The sequence below is a fragment of the Balaenoptera ricei genome, chromosome 19 (assembly GCF_028023285.1).
Source record: "Balaenoptera ricei isolate mBalRic1 chromosome 19, mBalRic1.hap2, whole genome shotgun sequence".
NCBI classification, from domain to species: domain Eukaryota; kingdom Metazoa; phylum Chordata; class Mammalia; order Artiodactyla; family Balaenopteridae; genus Balaenoptera; species Balaenoptera ricei.
This window is the reverse complement of record NC_082657.1, coordinates 49,058,207-49,078,303: the sequence shown is the minus strand read 5'-3', so window position 1 is coordinate 49,078,303 and position 20,097 is coordinate 49,058,207. Positions and strand designations below refer to the sequence as shown.

At 39.8% G+C, this 20,097-nt stretch overlaps 1 protein-coding gene across 1 annotated transcript in view; it reads right to left on the bottom strand.

The window, feature by feature from the left end:
• The window catches only part of PKD1L3 (polycystin 1 like 3, transient receptor potential channel interacting), a 64,463-nt gene extending 47,971 nt beyond the window's left edge, over positions 1–16,492 (bottom strand). The window contains 5 exon segments of the mRNA XM_059903766.1: positions 5,169–5,250; positions 5,284–5,418; positions 12,096–12,210; positions 15,420–15,539; positions 16,198–16,492. Of these exon segments, the coding sequence (XP_059759749.1) occupies positions 5,169–5,250; positions 5,284–5,418; positions 12,096–12,210; positions 15,420–15,539; positions 16,198–16,492 (747 nt within the window).
• Positions 16,493–20,097: the final 3,605 nt, after the last annotated feature.

The following is a 20,097-nucleotide window of genomic DNA, read 5'->3' as shown; positions in this document are numbered from 1 at the left end:
AAGCATGTATTATTTCTGTAATTAAAAAGTCCAAATAAATGAACGCAGATTGCACCTATATGCTATAGCAAAATATCTGAAAATATAGGAAATGGAAAAATGGAAATTAAAATTCTCACTAATCCTGGGACTTCCCTGGTGGCACAGTGGTTAAGAATCGGCCTGCCAGGACATATTTAAAGTGATGAAAGGGAAAAACCTACAACCAAGATTACTCTACCCAGCAAGGATCTCATTCAGATTTGATGGAGAAATTAAAACCTTTACAGATAAGCAAAAGTTAAGAGAATTCAGCACCACCAAACCAGCTTTACAAGAAATGCTAACAGAACTTCTCTAGGCAGGAAACACAAGAGAAGGAAAAGACCTACAAAAACAAACCCAAAACAATTAAGAAAATGGTCACAGGAACATACATATCGATAATTACCTTAAATATAAATGGATTAAATGTTCGAACCAAAAGACATAGACTAGCTGAATGGACACAAAAACAAGACCCGTACATATGCTGTCTACAAGAGACCCACTTCAGACCTAGGGACACATACAGACTGAAAGTGCGGGGATGGAAAAAGATATTCCATGCAAATGGAAATCAAAAGAAAGCTGGAGTAGCAATTCTCATATCAGACAAAATAGACTTTAAAATAAAGACTATTACAAGAGACAAGGACACTACAGTTTGATCAAGGGATCAATCCAAAAAGAAGATATAACAATTGTAAATATTTATGCACCCAACATAGGAGCACCTGAATACATAAGGCAAATGCTAACAGCCATAAAAGGGGAAATCAACAGTAACACAATCATAGTAGGGGACTTTAACACCCCACTTTCATCAATGGACAGATCATCCAAAATGAAAATAAATAAGGAAACACAAGCTTTAAATGACACGTTAGACAAGATGGACTTAATTGATATTTATAGGACATTCCATCCAAAAACAACAGAATACACTTTCTTCTCAAGTGCTCATGGAACATTCTCCAGGATAGATCATATCTTGGGTCACAAATCAAGCCTTGGTAAATTTAAGAAAATTGAAATCGTATCAAGTATATTTTCCGAACACTACGCTAGGAGACTAGATAACAATTACAGGAAAAAAATATGTGAAATATGCAAACACACGGAGGCTAAACAATATGCTACTAAATAACCAAGAGATCACTGAAGAAATCAAAGAGGAAATCAAAAAAAAACCTAGAAACAAATGACAATGAAAACACGACGACCCAAAACCTATGGGATGCAGTAAAAGCAGCCTTAACAGGGAAGTTTCTAGCATACAATCCTACCTCAAGAAACAAGAAAAATCTCAAATAAACAACCTAACCTTACACCTAAAGCAATTAGAGAAAGAAGAACAAAAAACCCCAAAGTTAGCAGAAGGAAAGAAACCATAAAGATAAGATCAGAAATAAATGAAAAAGAAATGAAGGAAACAATAGCAAAGATCAATAAAACTAAAAGCTTGTTCTTTAAGAAGACAAAATTGATAAACCATTAGCCAGACTCATCAAGAAAAAAAGGGAGAAGACTCAAATCAACAGAATTAGAAATGAAAACGGAGAAGTAACAACTGACACTGCAGAAATACAAAAGATCATGAGAGATTACTACAAGCAACTATATGTCAATAAAATAGACAACCTAGAAGAAATGGAGAAATTCTTAGAAAAGTACAACCTTCCAAGACTGAACCAGGAAGAAACAGAAAATATAAACAAACCAATCACAAGCACTGAAATTGAAACTGTGATTAAAAAATCTTGCAACAAACAAAAGCCCAGAACCAGATGGTTTCACAGGTGAATTCTATCAAACATTTAGAGAAGCACTAACACCTATCCTTCTCAAACTCCTCCAAAATATAGCAGAGGGAGGGACACTCCCAAACTCATTCTATGAGGCCACCATCACCCTGATACCAAAACCAGATGAAGATGTCACAAAAAAAGAAAACTACAGGCCAATGTCTCTGATAAACATAGATGCAAAAATCCTCAACAAAATACTAGCAAACAGAATCCAACAGCACATTAAAAGGATCATACACCATGATCAAGTGGGGTTTATCCCAGGAATGCAAGGATTCTTCAATATATGCAAATCAATCAATGTACTACACCACATTAACAAATTGAAGGATAAAAACCGTATGATAATCTCAATAGATGCAGAAAAAGCTTTTGACAAAATTCAACACCCATTTACGATAAAAACTCTCCAGAAAGTAGGCACAGAGGGACCCTACCTCAACATAATAAAGTCCATATATGACAAACCCACAGCCAACATCGTTCTCAACGGTGAAAGACTGAAACCATTGCCTCTAAGATCGGCAACAAGACAAGGTTGCCCACTCTCACCACTATTATTCAACATAGTTTTGGAAGTTTTAGCCACAGCAATCAGAGAAGAAAAAGAAATAAAAGGAATCCAAATCAGAAAAGAAGAAGTAAAACTGTCACTGTTTGCAGATGACATGATACTATACATAGAGAATACTAAAGATGCTACCAGAAAACTACTAGAGCTAATCAATGAATTTGGTAAAGTTGCAGGATACAAAATTAATGCACAGAAATCTCTTGCATTCCTATATACTAATGATGAAATATCTGAAAAAGAAATTAAGGAAACACTCCCATTTACCATTGCAGCAAAAAGAATCAAATACCTAGGAATAAACCTACCTAGGGAGACAAAAGACCTGTATGCAGAAAACTATAAGACACTGATGAAAGAAATTAAAGGTGATACCAACAGATGGAGAGATATACCATGTTGTTGGATTGGAAGAATCAATATTGTGAAAATGACTATATTACCCAAAGCAATCTACAGATTCAATGCAATCCCTATCAAATTACCAATGGCATGTTTTATGGAACCAGAACAAAAAATCTTAAAATTTGTATGGAGACACAAAAGACCCCGAATAGCCAAAGCAGTCTTGAGGGAAAAAAACGGAGTTGGAGGAATCAGACTCCCTGACTTCAGACTATACTACAAGGATACAGTAATCAAGACAATATGGTACTGGCACAAAAAGAGAAACACAGATCAATGGAACAAGACAGAAAGACCAGAGATAAACCCATGCACTTATGGTCAACTAATCTATGACAAAGGAAGCAAAGATATACAATGGAGAAAAGACAGTCTCTTCAATAAGTGGTGCTGGGAAAACTGGACAGCTACATGTAAAAGAATGAAATTAGAACTCTCCCTAACACCATACACAAAAATAAACTCAAAATGGATTTGAGACCTAAATGTCAGACCGGACACTATAAAACTCTTAGAGGAAAACATAGCAAGAACACTCTTTGACATAAATCACAGCAAGATCTTTTTTGATCCACCTCCTAGAGTACTGGAAATAAAAACAAAAATAAACAAATGGGACATAATGAAACTTAAAAGCTTTTGCACAGCAAAGGAAACCATAAACAAGAGGAAAAGACAACCCTCAGAATGGGAGAAAATATTTGCAAACAAATCAACGAACAAAGGATTAATCTCCAAAATATACAAACAGCTCATGCAGCTCAATATTAAAAAAACAAACAACCCAGTCCAAAAATGGGCAGAAGACCTAAATAGACATTTCTCCAAAAAAGACATACAGATGGCCAAGAAGCACATCAAAAGCTGCTCAATGTCACTAATTATTAGAGAAATGCAAATCAAAACTACAATGAGGTATCACCTCACACCAGTTAGAATGGGCATCATCAGAAAATCTACAAACAACAAATGCTGGAGAGGGTGTGGAGAAAAGGGAACCCTCTTGCACTGTTGGTGGGAATGTCAATTGATACAGCCACTATGGAGAACAGTATGGAGGCTCCTTAAAAAACTAAAAATAGAATTACCGTATGGCCCAGCAATCCCACTACTGGGCATATACCCAGAGAAAACCATAATTCAAAAAGACACATGCACCGCAATGTTCATTGTAGCACTATTTACAATAGCCAGGTCATGGAAGCAACCTAAATGCCCATCGACAGATGAATGGATAAAGAAGTTGTGGTACATATATACAATGGCATATTACTCAGCCATAAAAAGGAACGAAATTGGGTCATTTGTAGAGACGTGGATGGATCTAGAGTCTGTCATACAGAGTGAAGTAAGTCAGAAAGAGAAAAACAAATATCATATATTAACGCATATATGTGGAACTTACAAAAATCGTACAGCTGAACCGGTTTGCAGAGCAGAAATTGAGACACAGATGTAGGGAACAAACATATGGACACCAAGGGGGGAGAGCGGCTGGGGGGTGGTGGTGTGATGAATTGGGCGATTGGGATTGACATGTATACACTGATGTGTATAAAACTGATGACTAATAAGGACCTGCTGTATAAAAAAATAAGTAAAATTAAGTTAAAAAAAAAAAGAAGACATTAAATCCTGAAATGGGTATAAAACCCATTGTGGAATATTTTCATGGACTTGTTTAGTTTTTGCTTTTAATTGGGATATAGGCTTGTCTGTTAGGGGAGGAACACTTTTCCCTTCTTCCCTTCCAGGTTCTTTGGCTGGTCTAATAATTTTTAAGTTGACGTAAGACAGATTAACAAGAGAAAAACACATTTAATTACGTATGTATGGGAGTCCCAAAGATGGGAGACTCAAAGACAGGCTATGGAGGTTTAGCTGCCATCCTGAGCTAAGGAGAAGCGGGTAGGGGTCTGGGACATCAAAGGGGAGGAAGACAGTTCACAGAAGATGAGAAGAGGAAAGGTCTGGTAAACAAATGTTTGCCACGCCATGCGGAGATGCGTTTCTAATGTAAGAAAAGTTATCTTTGGTAATAGCTCTCCTCCTGGTACAGACTCCCTACCTAAGTTCTTTTCGGCAATTAAGAGGGAGGTAAAAAGCTCTTCTTGAGTTTGTTGGGCCTTCATCATCTTCGCCTTGAAATAATCCTCGTGCCACAGTGGCCCATTCTGGGGCAGCCTGCCCTGAACCCCATCATCTGTCAGGCATTCTCAGGTTCTGCTCAGAGGCAAAGGGTGAACCCGGCTCCCTCCTAGCATCCTTTTCTTCAAACATCACCGTATTAGAAGGAAAGAGTAAAAGTGCTTTTGCAGGGTCACAAGGGTACCCAAGTTGTGGCTTCAATTTTCCATATTTACCTGATCAGATGTGCTCTGAAATGATGCTTGTGGATGAGTAGTGAAGACACCTGGAATGTGTGTCCTTTTTGGGGCTTGAAGTTATTTCTCCCGGAGCTTTTCCAGCATGTGTTACAGATCCAGGCCTGGTGAGCTCTGGTGGCACAGGGAGCGGCTGGCTGGTAGGTACAGGCGTGACCGATACTCCCTGCTGTGTGCCTCCAGGTGGTATTGAAGGAAACGGGCTGATGGAATGGCGCGGGGTCTTGGACTAAAAGATTAAAATATGCAAAGGAAAAGGCTGAATATGCTTTTACCAAATGATGAATAATTAAGGCAGTATTTCTAAAATTGTTCTAGAACTCCCATGCCCTGTGAGGTAGTAATAGGCATTTCTCTCAGAAAGATCCTGTGCACTAACAGTTTTGAGAAAGTGGCATACCATAGTACCCTCTTTAAAATTCACAATTTATATTACTGTGCTTACTGTCAACCATTCACTAAATTATAATTAAACATCTACTATGCGAAGCAATGTTCTGGGGAACTGAGGATACAGCAATGAACAAAATAAGCCAAGTTCTTGCCCTCATGGCGCCTCCATTTTTGTGGTGGTGCCAGATACACAAATTATATCGTGTACTGAATACAAAGTAAAGTAAAAAACATAAAAAAACAAAGGTAAGCAGATGAAGAGAAAGGGTGCTCAGCTATCAGGAGAGGGCATTTTTGCTGACAGTTGGATATAGGGAGAGAGAAAGCTCTGCCAATACATTGGAGATGGACATTTGAGGGGTGCAAAGGCCCTGAGGCCACAGCCTGCTGGCTTTGTTTGAGGAACAAGGAGGCTAGATGAGCAAAAGGGGGAATTGGGGGAGACCAGGAAGATGCTGCGGGGCGGGGTGGGAGGAAGGGATGGGGGTGGAGAGAGCATGTCATGTCAGGCAATCAAGAAGAGTATGATTTTACTCTGCATGAGATGGGAAGATACTTGGGGGCTTTGAGGAGCATGATCTGATTCTGCTGTGAAGGACCCCTAGGACTGCTGGGTTGAGAACGGACAGGAAGGGGCCAGGACTTGAAGCAGGGAGATCAGGAGGAGGCAGATGCACAGCTTAGATGGGAGATGACGGTCGCTCGCTCGGAGACGGTGAGCAGTGGTTAGGCTTCGGCACATGAAAGGCTCTGAGAAGTCCTAAGGTCAAAAACCTTTGTTTTCTTTCCTTCTGGCAACGTTTTAAGAATGCTGGTTGTTATCTTACAGAATATCACTTGGGAAATGCTGCTTTCAGGGGTATTTATTTCACCCCTGTTCTCTTTTATGTTGCTAGAAAACTTACATTTTGCAGTTAATGTTGGATCAAATAAATGTGCATCTATATTTAGACATCCACTAAAAGGTTTCTATGCAAGACACAGAGGTGAGAAGGCTGAGAAATTTCTTGAAGGTGAATTTTTTTTTTTTTTGGCCATGCTGAGTGGCTTGTGGGATCTTAATTCCCTGACCAGGGATTGAACCCGTGTCCCCTACAGTGGAAGCATGGAGCCCTAACCACTGGTCTGCCAGGGAATTCCCTTGAAGGTGAAATTTATAGATTATGCAGAGGTCCTACCCTTATTTTCCTTTCACTCAGATTTCTTTCTTTTTCCCTGTTTAAAAAAATTATTAAATTTTATTGCTTTGCATATATTTTGGTAAGATGCCACAAGTCCTTTTTTGGGATGAAGCAGGGAATAAACCAACAACCAACCAACAAATGCTAATTATACCAACATGAAAGCCAAACAGAGGCTTTAAAAAATTTTCTTTAATAAAGCATCCACCAAACCTGATTCTTTCCTGCACTTAAGTACTTTCCTTTCCTCCTTCAAAAATTATATCCAGAGCCCTCTACGAGACAGAGTAGAGTTCTGCCAGGACCCACCAAGAATGACAAAAAGAATAATATTCCAAGATGTGCACTGTGAAGGTCAGTACTTACAAGACTAGCATGAGCAGGTTGGTGGCATGTGGTTGAAAGATGAGTGGCTACTAGAGGAAAAAGAAAGTCAATGAAGCTCAAGGAAAAGTCTTAGGATAGAAATATTTCTTTCTATTTTACTTGAGGATTATTCAAGGCTAAAAACAACACAAATTGTTTTATATAGGAAACCAAAGTGATCATTTCCCACTGTTGATACATCTGTAGACAAGCCAGAAGACTAACAGGATGAAGGATTGAAAACAGAAACTGGATTCTAAAAGTCAAAAATCTGGGGTGCAGAGCTGGTTTGCCTTTTACTGTAACTATGAAGCCTTGAGCAAATGACTTAACCTCTTAATTTTCTCATCTTGATAACTGGTGTAATAATATCCAACGATGTGAAAATTCAAGCAATGTATGTAGAGCTGAGTAAAACCTCACCTCAGATTAGGGTCATTAGGTTGACAGCTTGCTGGGAACAGCAAACTAACCCAGAACTTCAACTGTCGATCTGAGAAGGGGTTATGACCACTAAATAAGCCAACAGGCTGCTGAACTTAGGGTGATACAATTTCTCAGTCTTAGACAAATGTGTTTTGACAGATCTTGCCTTAAAAGATAAGGAAAAAAACAAAGAATAAAAGGGAGCCTATGAATAGCACTTTAGAACCTGGGAATTGACTCCAAAGGACACAGAGGAAAGTGTAGCTCTGAAAATCATCAACAGCAAAATCCAGAAGAATATTTCAGAAAGCTGTTTAACATCCTTAATTGAAACAAAGTCTTTTTTTTTTTTGGCTGTACCGCGAAACAGAGTATCTTAAAGGTAAACCAACTGAAGCTAATATGCATAAGAATGAGAGAGATTAAAAGAGAAATAAATATTAGAGGATTTCAAGAAAACCAAAAATGCTACGGAAAAATTAAGATCCATGTTGGAGGTAATACAGAACAGAACTGAGGTGGAAAAGTCAAATCAGTGGTACGCAGGATAAATGTCAGGAGTTCTTTCAGAATGTACCAGAAAGAGTGATAAATAGGAAACCATCGTTTCACTTAAAAGAATGACAGGAAAGATACGGAGGACAGAAGCCAGCAGGATAGCATATAGATAACTGGTATTTCTCAGGGACAAAACCAGAGCAAATGAAATAGAAGGGATAAATGGGTAGAACAGAAAAAAACTTTCATAAGCCAAGAAAGAGGTATATATGCTACATCACATTCTAGGCAAAATCAGTGAAAAGTAACCTAGATGCATGCTAAAAAAGTTTCTGTAGCACAAGGATTAAAAAATTCTACAAGCAATCCGATATGGAAAAAAAGGCTACCAGAAAAAAAAAGGGGGGGGTGGCTAGCCTTAGAGTTTTCCACTATAGCATTAAGTGCCAGAAGACAGTGATGTCTACAGAGTTTTGAGGGGGAAGACTGTGAGGAAAGAATTGTATCACTTTCATTGCAGAGAGTGTTGGTTATTCTCTACTATGTCCTCCCTTCCTTCCATGGGAACATGGTAGCCCAGCTAAGGACTACGTTTCCCAGCCCTCCTTGCTTGCAGTGGTGTGGACATGTGATCAGGTCCTGGCCAATGGGATATGAGAAGTAATAGATGCAATTTCCAGGCTGTGCCCTTAAAAAAAAAAAAAGGATCAGCCCCCACCCCACCCCTCTCTCCTTCCCACTTGCTGGAATGTGAACATAGAGTGCAGGGGGATAAAACAGCTTTTATAGACCTGAGATGGATGCTACAAGTTGATGATGGCAGAACAAGGAAGAGCTTGGTCCCGTAAACCACTGATCTTTCCTTTCAGCCTTAGACCTCTTACTCAGACTGTTATGTAAAAGAGAAATGAACTTCTATTTTGTTTAAGCTACCATTTTGGCCTTTGTTACAGCAACTGATCCTACCTTTTAACTGTACACCCTGCTAACATATGGCTCACTGGTGTTAAAGTAACCAGATCAGGCCCAAGATGGAGTCACTCATGCTAAGCCCCGCATCAGCAAACGGCTTCCCCAGGAAAGGAAGGCCAAAGTCAACCAGTCAGTGCCTGCCTGCCCAGTACAAGTTACATAACCCAGCTCCATCACTTCCCTTTGCTCCTTATAAGAGAAGTAACCTTGCTTTAACCAATTGGTAAATGCCCAGTATAACCTCCTTGCTCCTGCTCATCTTTGTCTATAAAAATCTCTCCCCTTGTACAGCTCTTGAGAGCTCCTTTCTGTCTGCTAGAGTGGATGTTGCCCAACTCATGAGTCACTGAATAAAAGCTTACTAGATCAGTAAATTGTCTGGGGAAAGTTTTCCCTTAACATTAGGAAGGGACAAGAAAGACCCCTTTTGATTATTCACAAGCTCCCAAAATATTTCCACCAATAGTTCTTTCTTGAAAAAACAATTGGAATAGAGATGAAACGAAATTAAGAACTCGGAAGTGGGAAGTTATGGTACAAAGTGGTTGGTGATAAATATGAAACCAGTTAAAACAGAAATAAATTCTAAATTATTGTTGGAAATCTGGCTTTGATAAAAGCATGAAAAAAGTATTCTTAAGTTGTATAGTATAAAAATAATTATTTACTATAACAATAACCTGAATAAAACCCACAGAATATACTAACAAGATCTAGCGAGTGAAGGTGGGGAGGCGAAAAAACTAACCTGTGATATAATTCTATAACCAGATGAGGGGATTTCAAGAGAGACTGTTTCATTCCTGAGCCCGACAACTAGAAAAACATAGGTATAAGAATGTGTTTAGGGCTTCCCTGGTGGCGCAGTGGTTGAGAATCTGCCTGCCAATGCAGGGGACACGGATTCGAGCCCTGGTCTGGGAGGATCCCACATGCCGTGGAGCAACTAGGCCCGTGAGCCACAATTGCTGAGCCTGCGCGTCTGGAGCCTGTGCTCCGCAACAAGAGAGGCCGCGATAGTGAGAGGCCCACGCACCGCGATGAAGAGTGGTCCCCGCTTGCCGCAACTAGAGAAAGCCCTCGCACAGAAACGAAGACCCAACACAGCCATAAAATAAAATAAATAATTCCCATTTTTAAAAAAAAGAAAATTTGTTTATATAAAAAAAAGAATGTGTTTAAAAAAACACAACAAAAAACAAAAAACTTCTTGAAGGTGAATAATTAACACAAGACTACTGAAGAACAAAATTTCAACAAAAGACAAAAGCAAGGAAGCATTAGAACCAGAAAGCACAGAACAAGGCAAGGAATGACATGTTATTAAAATAAAGTTGAATATGATAAACTCTACTATAAAAATATTCTCAGAGTGAGTGAAATAATTAGATGCATTTACAAGAAATTTAGTAGGCACACACCTAAAGCAAAGTGACACAAAATTTTTTAAAGACCACACATACATAAATGTAAGGTGACCTCCTTTCTCAATGAGGAGGTTTTTTAAAAGTTATTTTTGAGCAAATTTGACATATAAACCTGAAGGATGTATGTGAAACAAGTGTCTACTTATTTAATTCAGTAATTTAGTTTTACAAAGGCATAATTAAAATCACGTTATACAAAGTAGTATATTAATTTAGAAGCTTTGCTCTTCTGAAACTCAATTTCACAACATAGCTTTATTCAAACTTTTCAAATGCATCTTCAACATCACTGCTTTCATTATAACCAGAAGAAATTTCAGAATTATTTAGGTTTTCCAAAATATCTTATCTTTACTTCCATCTATCACTGTCTTTCTTCCCAACTCACAAGTACTCATTTACAAAGCATTAAGAAAAGCTGATTTTTACATTTGTTCTTTAGATATATATTCTCTCTAGATGAGAGAATGTCTCTGCAACAATAACACTTTCTAAATTGCTTTTTTAAAGGATACTTAAGAGGCTTGTTGACAAGGACACCCAACCCTTGAAGTTGGGAGCTGCCACCCCTAAGAATATCACTAGATCCACTTTATTTTTATTATTTTATTTTTTTAAAGGGTTTTAAAAAATTTTTATTTATTTTTGGCTGCACTGGGTCTTTGTTGCTGTGCAAGGGCTTTCTCTAGTTGCGGCAAGTGGGGGCTACTCTTCGTTGCGGTGCACGGGCTTCTCATTGTGGTGGCTTCTCTTGTTGCAGAGCACGGGCTCTAGGGCACGTGGGCTTCAGTAGTTGTAGCACGCGGGCTCAGTAGTTGTGGCTCGTGGGCTCTAGATCGCAGGCTCAGTAGTTGTGGCGCACGGGCTTAGCTGCTCCGTGGCATATGGGATCTTCCTGGACCAGGGCTCAAACCCGTGTCCCCTGCATTGGCAGGCAGATTCTTAACCACTTCACCACCAGGGAAGCCCTAGATCCACTTTAAATTTGTCTCTTTTTTCACCCATTCTGTCAGGTGATCTCTATAATTAGCCAACATTGATATTGACTGAGATCATTTCATACTCATGTATTTTCCCCAAATAGTATTTGTTTTTCAAAATTAAAAAAAAAAAAAGGGAGAATACCACGATATGAAAGACTTTGCAAGGGCTTTAACACGACTCTTTTTTGATGGAAACTTTTGTGGGAAAAAAACTTGTCTTAGGGCTTCCCTGGTGGCTCAGTGGTTAAGAATCCGCTTGCCAATGCAGGGGACACGGGTTCGAGCCCTGGTCCTGGAAGATCCCACATGCCGTGGAGCAACTCAGCCTGGGCGTCACAACTACTGAAGCCCGCGCGCCTAGAGCCCATGCTCTGCAACAAGAGAAGCCACTGCAATGAGAAGCCCGCGCACCGCAACGAAGAGTAGCCCCCGCTCATCACAACTAGAGAAAGTCCATGCACAGCAACGATGACCCAACGCAGCCAAAAATAAAAACAAATAAATGAATTTTTAAAAAATGAAAGCAAAGACTGCAATATTAAGATCAGACAAAATAGAATGTAAAGAATATTTACTGAGTACCCGTGATGATGACACATTTCGGCATTAATTAAGTCTTGTGCATCCTTTAAGGGTGGAATTGATTTCACTACACATTACCTGAGGTCATTTTGTTTCTCGGTATTGTGACTTCTTTTTGTCCTCTTGGGTTTCCAATATGAATGAGAATTACTCCCATTTCTTTCATAACTGGCATCTTGGTCTGAAAAGGCATCTATCTGGAGGCCAATGCAAAAGTTAACTTGTAGGATAAAACGCTAGGTGGAAGTCTATAAAATAATCACTACACGCACATATGTGATAATCAAGAAAACAAATTAAAGATAACTATCCAGTTGTTTTTTAAAAAGCACAACAACGTGGAATTCTGAAGTAGGTCTTTTGCTCTGGAGCATAGTCACAACATCTCAAAATTAGGTCCACCAATTGGGTCAACAGTGAGAAGACAGAATTAAGTTTACTTTAGGAAATTACATTCTAAGCATAAGATTCTCCTTTGTATTCGATAATTCTTATTGGTAGAGATAAAAGAGTTCAGAAGGTGGGCAACAGCATTCTTGAATGTGCCTCCCTGTGTATATTTGCTGTTTCTTATCACGCTGCTGAACGTGGCTGGAGAAATCATACAACCCCGTTGACTACATCTCAGCTTAAATTCAGGATCATGAACCACGAGGGGCCCGCCTTCACCCTGCCTGGTAATCAAAGTATTTCCCTAGTCTATTCTCACTTCCACTCTCCTGGGTGGCCCTTTCCCACTTCCTCCTCATTCTCTCCCCTCAATCTTGCCATGTCTTTATTGTAAAACCTGAGTTGTTTATCCTGTAAAGCTTCCCAATTCTGGATTTTGATGACTGCATTCCCATGGTGCCATCTCACATGTTCCTCAGTTCTCTGACTTTTTATAAACTGGTTGGCTCTAGAGGCTTAATCAGATTCAAGTTCTACTTTCTATAAGAATACTTAGTAGGTGGTGTCAAGTACTTCCATCAGGAGTCTCATAATGTCTGTCTGTGGGATAACTAATAACTATCTTTATTAGTCTAGCAGCCATTGGTGATTATTCCCTAGATCCATTTTTTCATTAGGGATTGTGGGAACTTGTGTTTCATATTTTATTACAAACTATTGAATTTATAAATATCAAAATATCATGCATGTACTACTTAAACAAGAGCTGTAACACACTAACAATAAAACCAAAGTCAAAGCTAAATTATTCAGAAGTAGTAGCAAGTATGTAATTTGAGGCTTATGATATGCTGATGCTTCTCCTAAAGCACAGAGTGTTTCAAAGGATGTGCAACGCTGTGACCTTAACCAGAATGGCAGATAGGTCTAAAAATATTTTCCAGATGTCCCTAGGATAGATCTCCATTTATCAATGGCTGTCATATCATCCTATGATCGTTAGTTTGAAGTAATGAGTTTATAATATTACTTTACTTTACCAATGGCATGGAAGTATTTCAAAGTTTTCACAACCAGTACGGCTGTCTTGGCACTTACAAGAGGAATATTAACCCTATTACAACACCACTTTTAACACAAACTGTTACTTTTTATTCCAACTTGTTTACTGTTCCAATTTCTTAATGCTATTATATGTGAGCTTTAAGTGTTTTTATTTTTAAAGTAAATGAAGAAAAATGAGTTCAACTATTCAAATATTGAAAAAGTCAGTAAGTATCTGAAGTAATATTGTACAACAATATGAAGCATCAGACTTCTTTTTTGAACGTTAAGTATTTGAACATTTACAAATACTTCTACTGGCATGCTATTTTGGAAGAGGCATTTCTTAAATTCATAATAAGATGTATAAACATTCTGACAATAATAGTTAATACCAATATTGGATCTCCAAAAGTGTTTTCACCTTTGACATGAATGTGAAGCTATCTAGAAGCAGAAGGTAAACTTTGAACAAAAAATTGAAATTGCACAGTAACATTAACAGTAATAATTGCTATAGTACGCCACGAATTGTTCTAATACCTTATTTGTATCGTCTTACTTAATCCTCATAACAATCCTTGGAAGGACACTGGGCTGCATGGAGGTTAAGCTGCTGGCCCAGGGTCGCAGAAACAAGATGGGAACCCAGGAAGCCCGACTCCACAGCTCCAGCTCTTCACCGCAGGGACCTACTTCCTCTCATTATCGGAACATAGACTCAGAATTTACAGAACTGGCTTGGGTAAATCGAACAGAATTCTTTTTGTCCAAGATTTTCTTCTGCACAAACATTCTATGTTCTACAGCAGAAATCTCTTGCCAGTACATGAAAAATAATATCGGGAAATGCATCTTCACTCCAAAACCAAGAGTAACTGAGAAAGTCTAAAAGCTCAACTCTTGGAGAGTGAAAAATGGATGGATAATCAACACTATTAAGACTATATTAGGGGTTGTTTTTCCAATCCTGGAGATGGGTCGGGCGAAATAAACTCCTGTGATGATGAGAAAAGTGCACAATTGTAAGATGGCTGCCAGTTCTAGGGATGCAGTTCTTAAGAACGAAACACTTGGGCACTTGACTTGTGCAGAGATTAGGCTCACAGCCTTGGCCTCATTAACAATAGCATGCTTACAGCAGAAACTAACACAACATTGTAAAGCCACTATACTCCAATACAAATTAATTTAAAAAAAAAAAGCATGCACGTTATCATGGCAAAAGGGACAAAAATATCACAAAGAGCTTGAAAGGGTGACGAAGGAGAGGTCTGAAGCTAGAAATATATTACTTTGAAATACTGGGTCCTTTCAATAGCCAGTATTTGAGGAAGGTGATCTTTTTTTTTTTTCTTATAATAGAGAAATATTGCAATGTATTCTGTTTTATGAAGCATCCAGAGCTGCTGTGTATTTTAATAAGAATGTATTTGATTTTTTTTTAAAAAGTGCAACAAAATTTTTACCTAGGCAGTCTGAGACATCATTGAGAATTCTCAGAATTCTGTCAATTCACTGAGCTATGAACAAATGCTTTATGTGACTATTGCATGAAGAACGTTAATTGAAAAAAAAACCCCATCTACGCACACCCCCCGCTTAATTCTGACCTCCTACCTCTGAAGAAGCAAACCTCTAAATGATAACAAGCTCCCCTATATTCCATCGTATTCTGTTTTCCTCCTTTGCTTCCTGTTCTTCCCTCTAAAGTCCAAGTGCTAAAAGGACTGGAGGGGTACATGTGGGAAATGGGGTTATCAGTACACTTTCTCCCACAGTCCACCAAGTCAGGAAGTGAAGGGAACATCAAGGAATGGCTCTGCCCAAATACCACAGGGGCTGCAGGAGGAAGCCACTACCGTCCATCACTCACAGGCTCTTTACCTACTCCTCTCACACACTCTCCTTGTTTACAATCAGTTTCTGACAATTAGGTCTTTGGCAGCATGTGGTCTCATCACTTACCAGCCTGGCAAATGAACTAATGCCCCAGTGAGCACAAGTCCACTTTTGACGAGATCCGACTGGGGTTTCGGAACAGGTAAATGCAGGTGGGCGTGGGGGCCCAGTGGGCTGTGACATCTGCTGCAGGGAGACCAGACCCAGATGAGGCTCATACTCAAAAGTCGAACATTTAGAAAAATATAAATATGAAGACCAAATCCTGCTAGCTTCCAATAGATGGAAATTTAGGATTGCCCCCCAACAAATTGATTGTTTATTTTTTCATATTATGCATCATCACAAGGCTTAGTATTAATTTACGTAGACTTCAATGAAGATGATGATGATATAATAATGCCTTAGATTTCTCTCTAAGACCACAGGATTATGGTGCATAACTTTGAAAATATCTGTGTAAGAAAGACAAGAGGCAAATAATTTCTCTCCAAGGTTCTGTGTTAGGAAACGTGGGGCAGAGAATGATAAAGAGATATTTACCAGGAAAAAAAAGTGACCGTAAAAGGATTCCCATTTCAGAATCTCGCGCAACACTTTTAGTGAAATAGCAGGTAAGTTAACTTTTGAGGGGCTCTGAGAAAAATCTCATCATTTTTCTGACACAGACAAATCAAAGGCTGTAGCACAAAAGTGGAGATATTTCAGAGGAATGATGGTAACAAAGTGAAGTGATTGCTTTTTCTGTATACAAAAGGAGAAAGATTTAAATTTTTTTCCTTCTCTTGTCTCAGAGTAAAAGTAAGGAAGTTTCCTTCATAAACACTAAACCTCAGAGCCTTACCTGGGTTGTTTTTTTCTTGGTGTTTTCCCAGCAGCGTTAAATTTTCCCCAACCCACCACTTCCTTCCTTCTTCCAGAAAGTCCCGGAGGAGGTCTTGAACCTCCTGGTTCCAAGTGAAAGCAGGGTGTCCTCCCTGAGCATGACAGTAATCTTCTGCTTCCTGAAAGCTGCAATGAAACCTGCTAAGCTGATAACAATTATGTTCTCCACGGTGCTCTGGGCTATCCAGCTCACTTCCTAGAATGATTCCTGTTGTGATGTATAACCAAAGCCAGGTTCTTCCTTTGAAGAACATTTTCTCTGTGCCGTGTGAGCATGAAAAGTGTAGAGGCTCACACAGCTACTGAAGTCTGCGCGCCTACAGCCCGTGCTCCGCGACGAGAGAAGCCACAGCGATGAGAAGCCCGCGCACCGCAACGAAGAGTAGCCTCCGCTCGCCGCAACTAGAGAAAGCCCGCGCGCAGCAACGAGGGCCCAACGCAGCCAAAAATAAATAAATAAATAAAATAAATTAAAAAACGTGTTGGGGCTCAGCAGCTGCCTGGTCCTTTAAATACATTCTTGGTGGGTTTATCTTATTAGTATTATTCTTTTAGAAATTGGTAATAATTTGTCAAGGAGACAAAAGGTTTTGTTTTAAGGACCCAGGTGCAGTTCCTATAAGCTGAAAACAAACGCCGGAGATCAATGAAGCAATGGGCCTTCATAGCTAGGGCAGCACCACCTGTGTCTATACAACCGGCTATGCCTTTAGCTTTATAATAGATCTTTATTTGCTAAGTCTAAGCTGTAAGGAGATAGAGGACGACGAATATCTAAGTCAGTGTTGCTAAAAATTGAGTAATGTATTTTTTTTAAAGAAAACCATTCTTGCAGACCCTTACGATGGATTTAAATTATTGTATTGTTTCTTAAATACATTTATACACAAAACTAGGCGTAATCTCTCTCCTAAAGCTCTTACATAATCATAAAAGCCAAAGAATAAATATTTGATGAAAGAATACAAATTAAATAGAAACAAAACTGAAAACCAATGAAATTCAAATTTTGCCAAACTAAATAGCCACTTAGCAGATAAACACAGTTCTGGCCTACGACTGCACAGGTTCTTTTGATTTTGTCATTCAAGCTACTTCGTGCTGTAGGGAAGAATCAATTCTCTCACTACTTTTCTTTAATTAATTTGCTGAAAAACCTTTGTTCAGGGCTTCCCTGGTGGCGCAGTGGTTAAGAATCACGCCTGCTAATGTAGGGGAAACGGGTTCGAGCCCCGGTCCGGGAAGATTCCCACATGCCGCGGAGCAACTGAGCCCGTGAGCCACAACTACTGAGCCTGCGCTCTAGAGCCCACGAGCCACAACTACTGAAGCCCACGTGCCTAGAGCCCGTGCTCTGCAACAAGAGAAGCCACCGCAATGAGAAGCCCGTGCACCACAACGAAGAGTAGCCCCCGCTCGCCGCAACTAGAGAAAGCCCACGCACAGCAACGAAGACCCAACGCAGCCAAAAATAAAGAATAAATAAAATAAAATAAATTTTAAAAAGTGTTGGGGCTCAGCAGCTGCCTGGTCCTTTAAATACATTCTTGGTGGGTTTATCTTATTAGTATTATTCTTTTAGAAATTGGTAATAATTTGTCAAGGAGACAAAAGGTTTTGTTTTAAGGACCCAGGTGCAGTTCCTATAACCTGAAAACAAATGCTGGAGATCAATAAAGCAATGGGGCTTCATAGCTAGAGCAGCACCACCTGTGTCTACACAACCGGCTATGCCTTTAGCTTTATAATAGATCTTTATTTGCTAAGTCTAAGCTGTAAGGGGATAGAGGACGACGAATATCTAAGTCAGTGTTGCTAAAAATTGAGTAATTTTTTTTTTTTTTTTAAAGAAAACCATTCTTGCAGACCCCTACGATGGATTTAAATTATTGTATTGTTTCTTAAATACATTTATACACAAAACTAGGCGTAATCTCTCTCCTAAAGCTCTTACATAATCATAGAAGCCACAGAGTAAATATTTGATGAAAGAATGAATACAAATTAAATAGAAACAAAACTGAAAACCAATGAAATTCAAATTTTGCCAAACTAAATAGCCACTTAGCAGATAAACACAGTTCTGGCCTACGACTGCACAGGTTCTTTTGATTTTGTCATTCACGCTACTTCGTGCTGTAGGGAAGAATCAATTCTCTCACCACTTTTAATTAATTTGCTGAAAAACCTTTGTTCAGGGCTTCCCTGGTGGCGCAGTGGTTAAGAATCCACCTGCCAATGTAGGGGAAATGGGTTCGAGCCCTGGTCCGGGAAGATCCCACATGCCGCGGAGCAACTAAGCCCGTGCACCACAACTACTGAGCCTGCGCTCTAGAGCTCACGAGCCACAACTACTGAAGCCTGCGCGCCTAGAGCTCCTGCTCCGCAACAAGAGAAGCCACCGCGATGAGAAGCCCGTGCACCACAACGAAGAGTAGCCCCCACTCACGGCAACTAGAGAAAGCCCGCATGCAGCAACGAAGACCCAACGCAGCCAAAAATAAATACATAAAATAAATAAATTTAAAAAACCTTTGTTCATACAGCACATCATTTGATCTTCACCTGTAGCACATCCATCATCTATGTATTTTAGCCAGTTCTCTTTCTTGGCACCAAAATGAGATCACAGATACAAATAAATGTGGGCACTGAAATTGCCTGGCAGCTTTCAGGGTTCAGTTGGTTATCCAAATGGTCCAAATGACGGTTACATTACTTTAAAAAATCATTGTGGAAGTGGACACCAAAATCAAAAATTCTCTTAAGTGTAAACCCCAAGAACACATCCCTCAGTTTGGAAACCACTGCAATAATCAAACAACTGGTACGATGAAATATACTATGGTCCCTACTTTCAGTTTACAGTCTAATTAGGGAAAAGACATAACAAGTGTAGTTAATAAAGTTCCACTACAGAGGTATAGCTTAAATCTGTGAAGGTTCAGATGAAAAAGATGTATTTCCAGCACTTGAACATATAAGGGTGTCCATGTCTAGGAAGACGGAACAGGCATCTATGGCAGAGGCCTCCACGAGAGTAAATGCATGGAGGTGAGACGGTGGAAGGCATTTATACAGAGAAAGAAACAATGCGCTCTGTGTGTGTGGGGGGGTGCTAGAGGGACAGTAGTGGGAACTGAAACTAGAAAACTGAATTGTTTCAAACGCCAAGAAAATAAGAGTTTGCAATTTGGGGGGAAGATTTCTGAGCAGAGGAGTCCAAGTCTGGGCTGCAATGGAACTGTTTGGGTGCATGACACTTTCACTTTTCGAAGTTCACAGTCTTAATTTCCCAATATCCTTACAAACACACATACGTTTTAGGCATTTTAAAAAAGTGAAACCTGATGCTCAAGGAATCTTCTTTTAAAGTCAACTCAGGTATCTTACACAGTGCTGTAAATCATTTCAACCCTTTTTAGTGCCCGGTATATACTCAATCCTTGCTTTATCTAAAGCACAAACACTATCAATAGCATGTTTAACTTAAATGATCAAAAAACTGGTGAGAGTGTTGCTTAGAATCGAAGAATCAACATACAGTTAGTCTTCTCTCCAGATTGCAGGATGCGGGAAAGCTCTGCGCAGCGACCCAACCAGATCCGGCTGAGCCTCTGCAAAGCGCAGCGAGGACGCCAGGAGGCAGGCGGGCGGGCGGACTGAAGAGGCGTGCACACGTGGATTGCGCGCGCGCGTGAACGCCCAAACAGACTCTCGGGGCGGAGCGGGGAGCGGGGCCTTTCCCTCCGTGGAGGGGGCCCCGCCCCACCCTCCTGCCCAGCGATTGGTGAGTCGGCAGCTGGAGGGGCGGAGACTAGAGGAGTCACCGCCATCTTCTCCAATGGAAACGAGACAG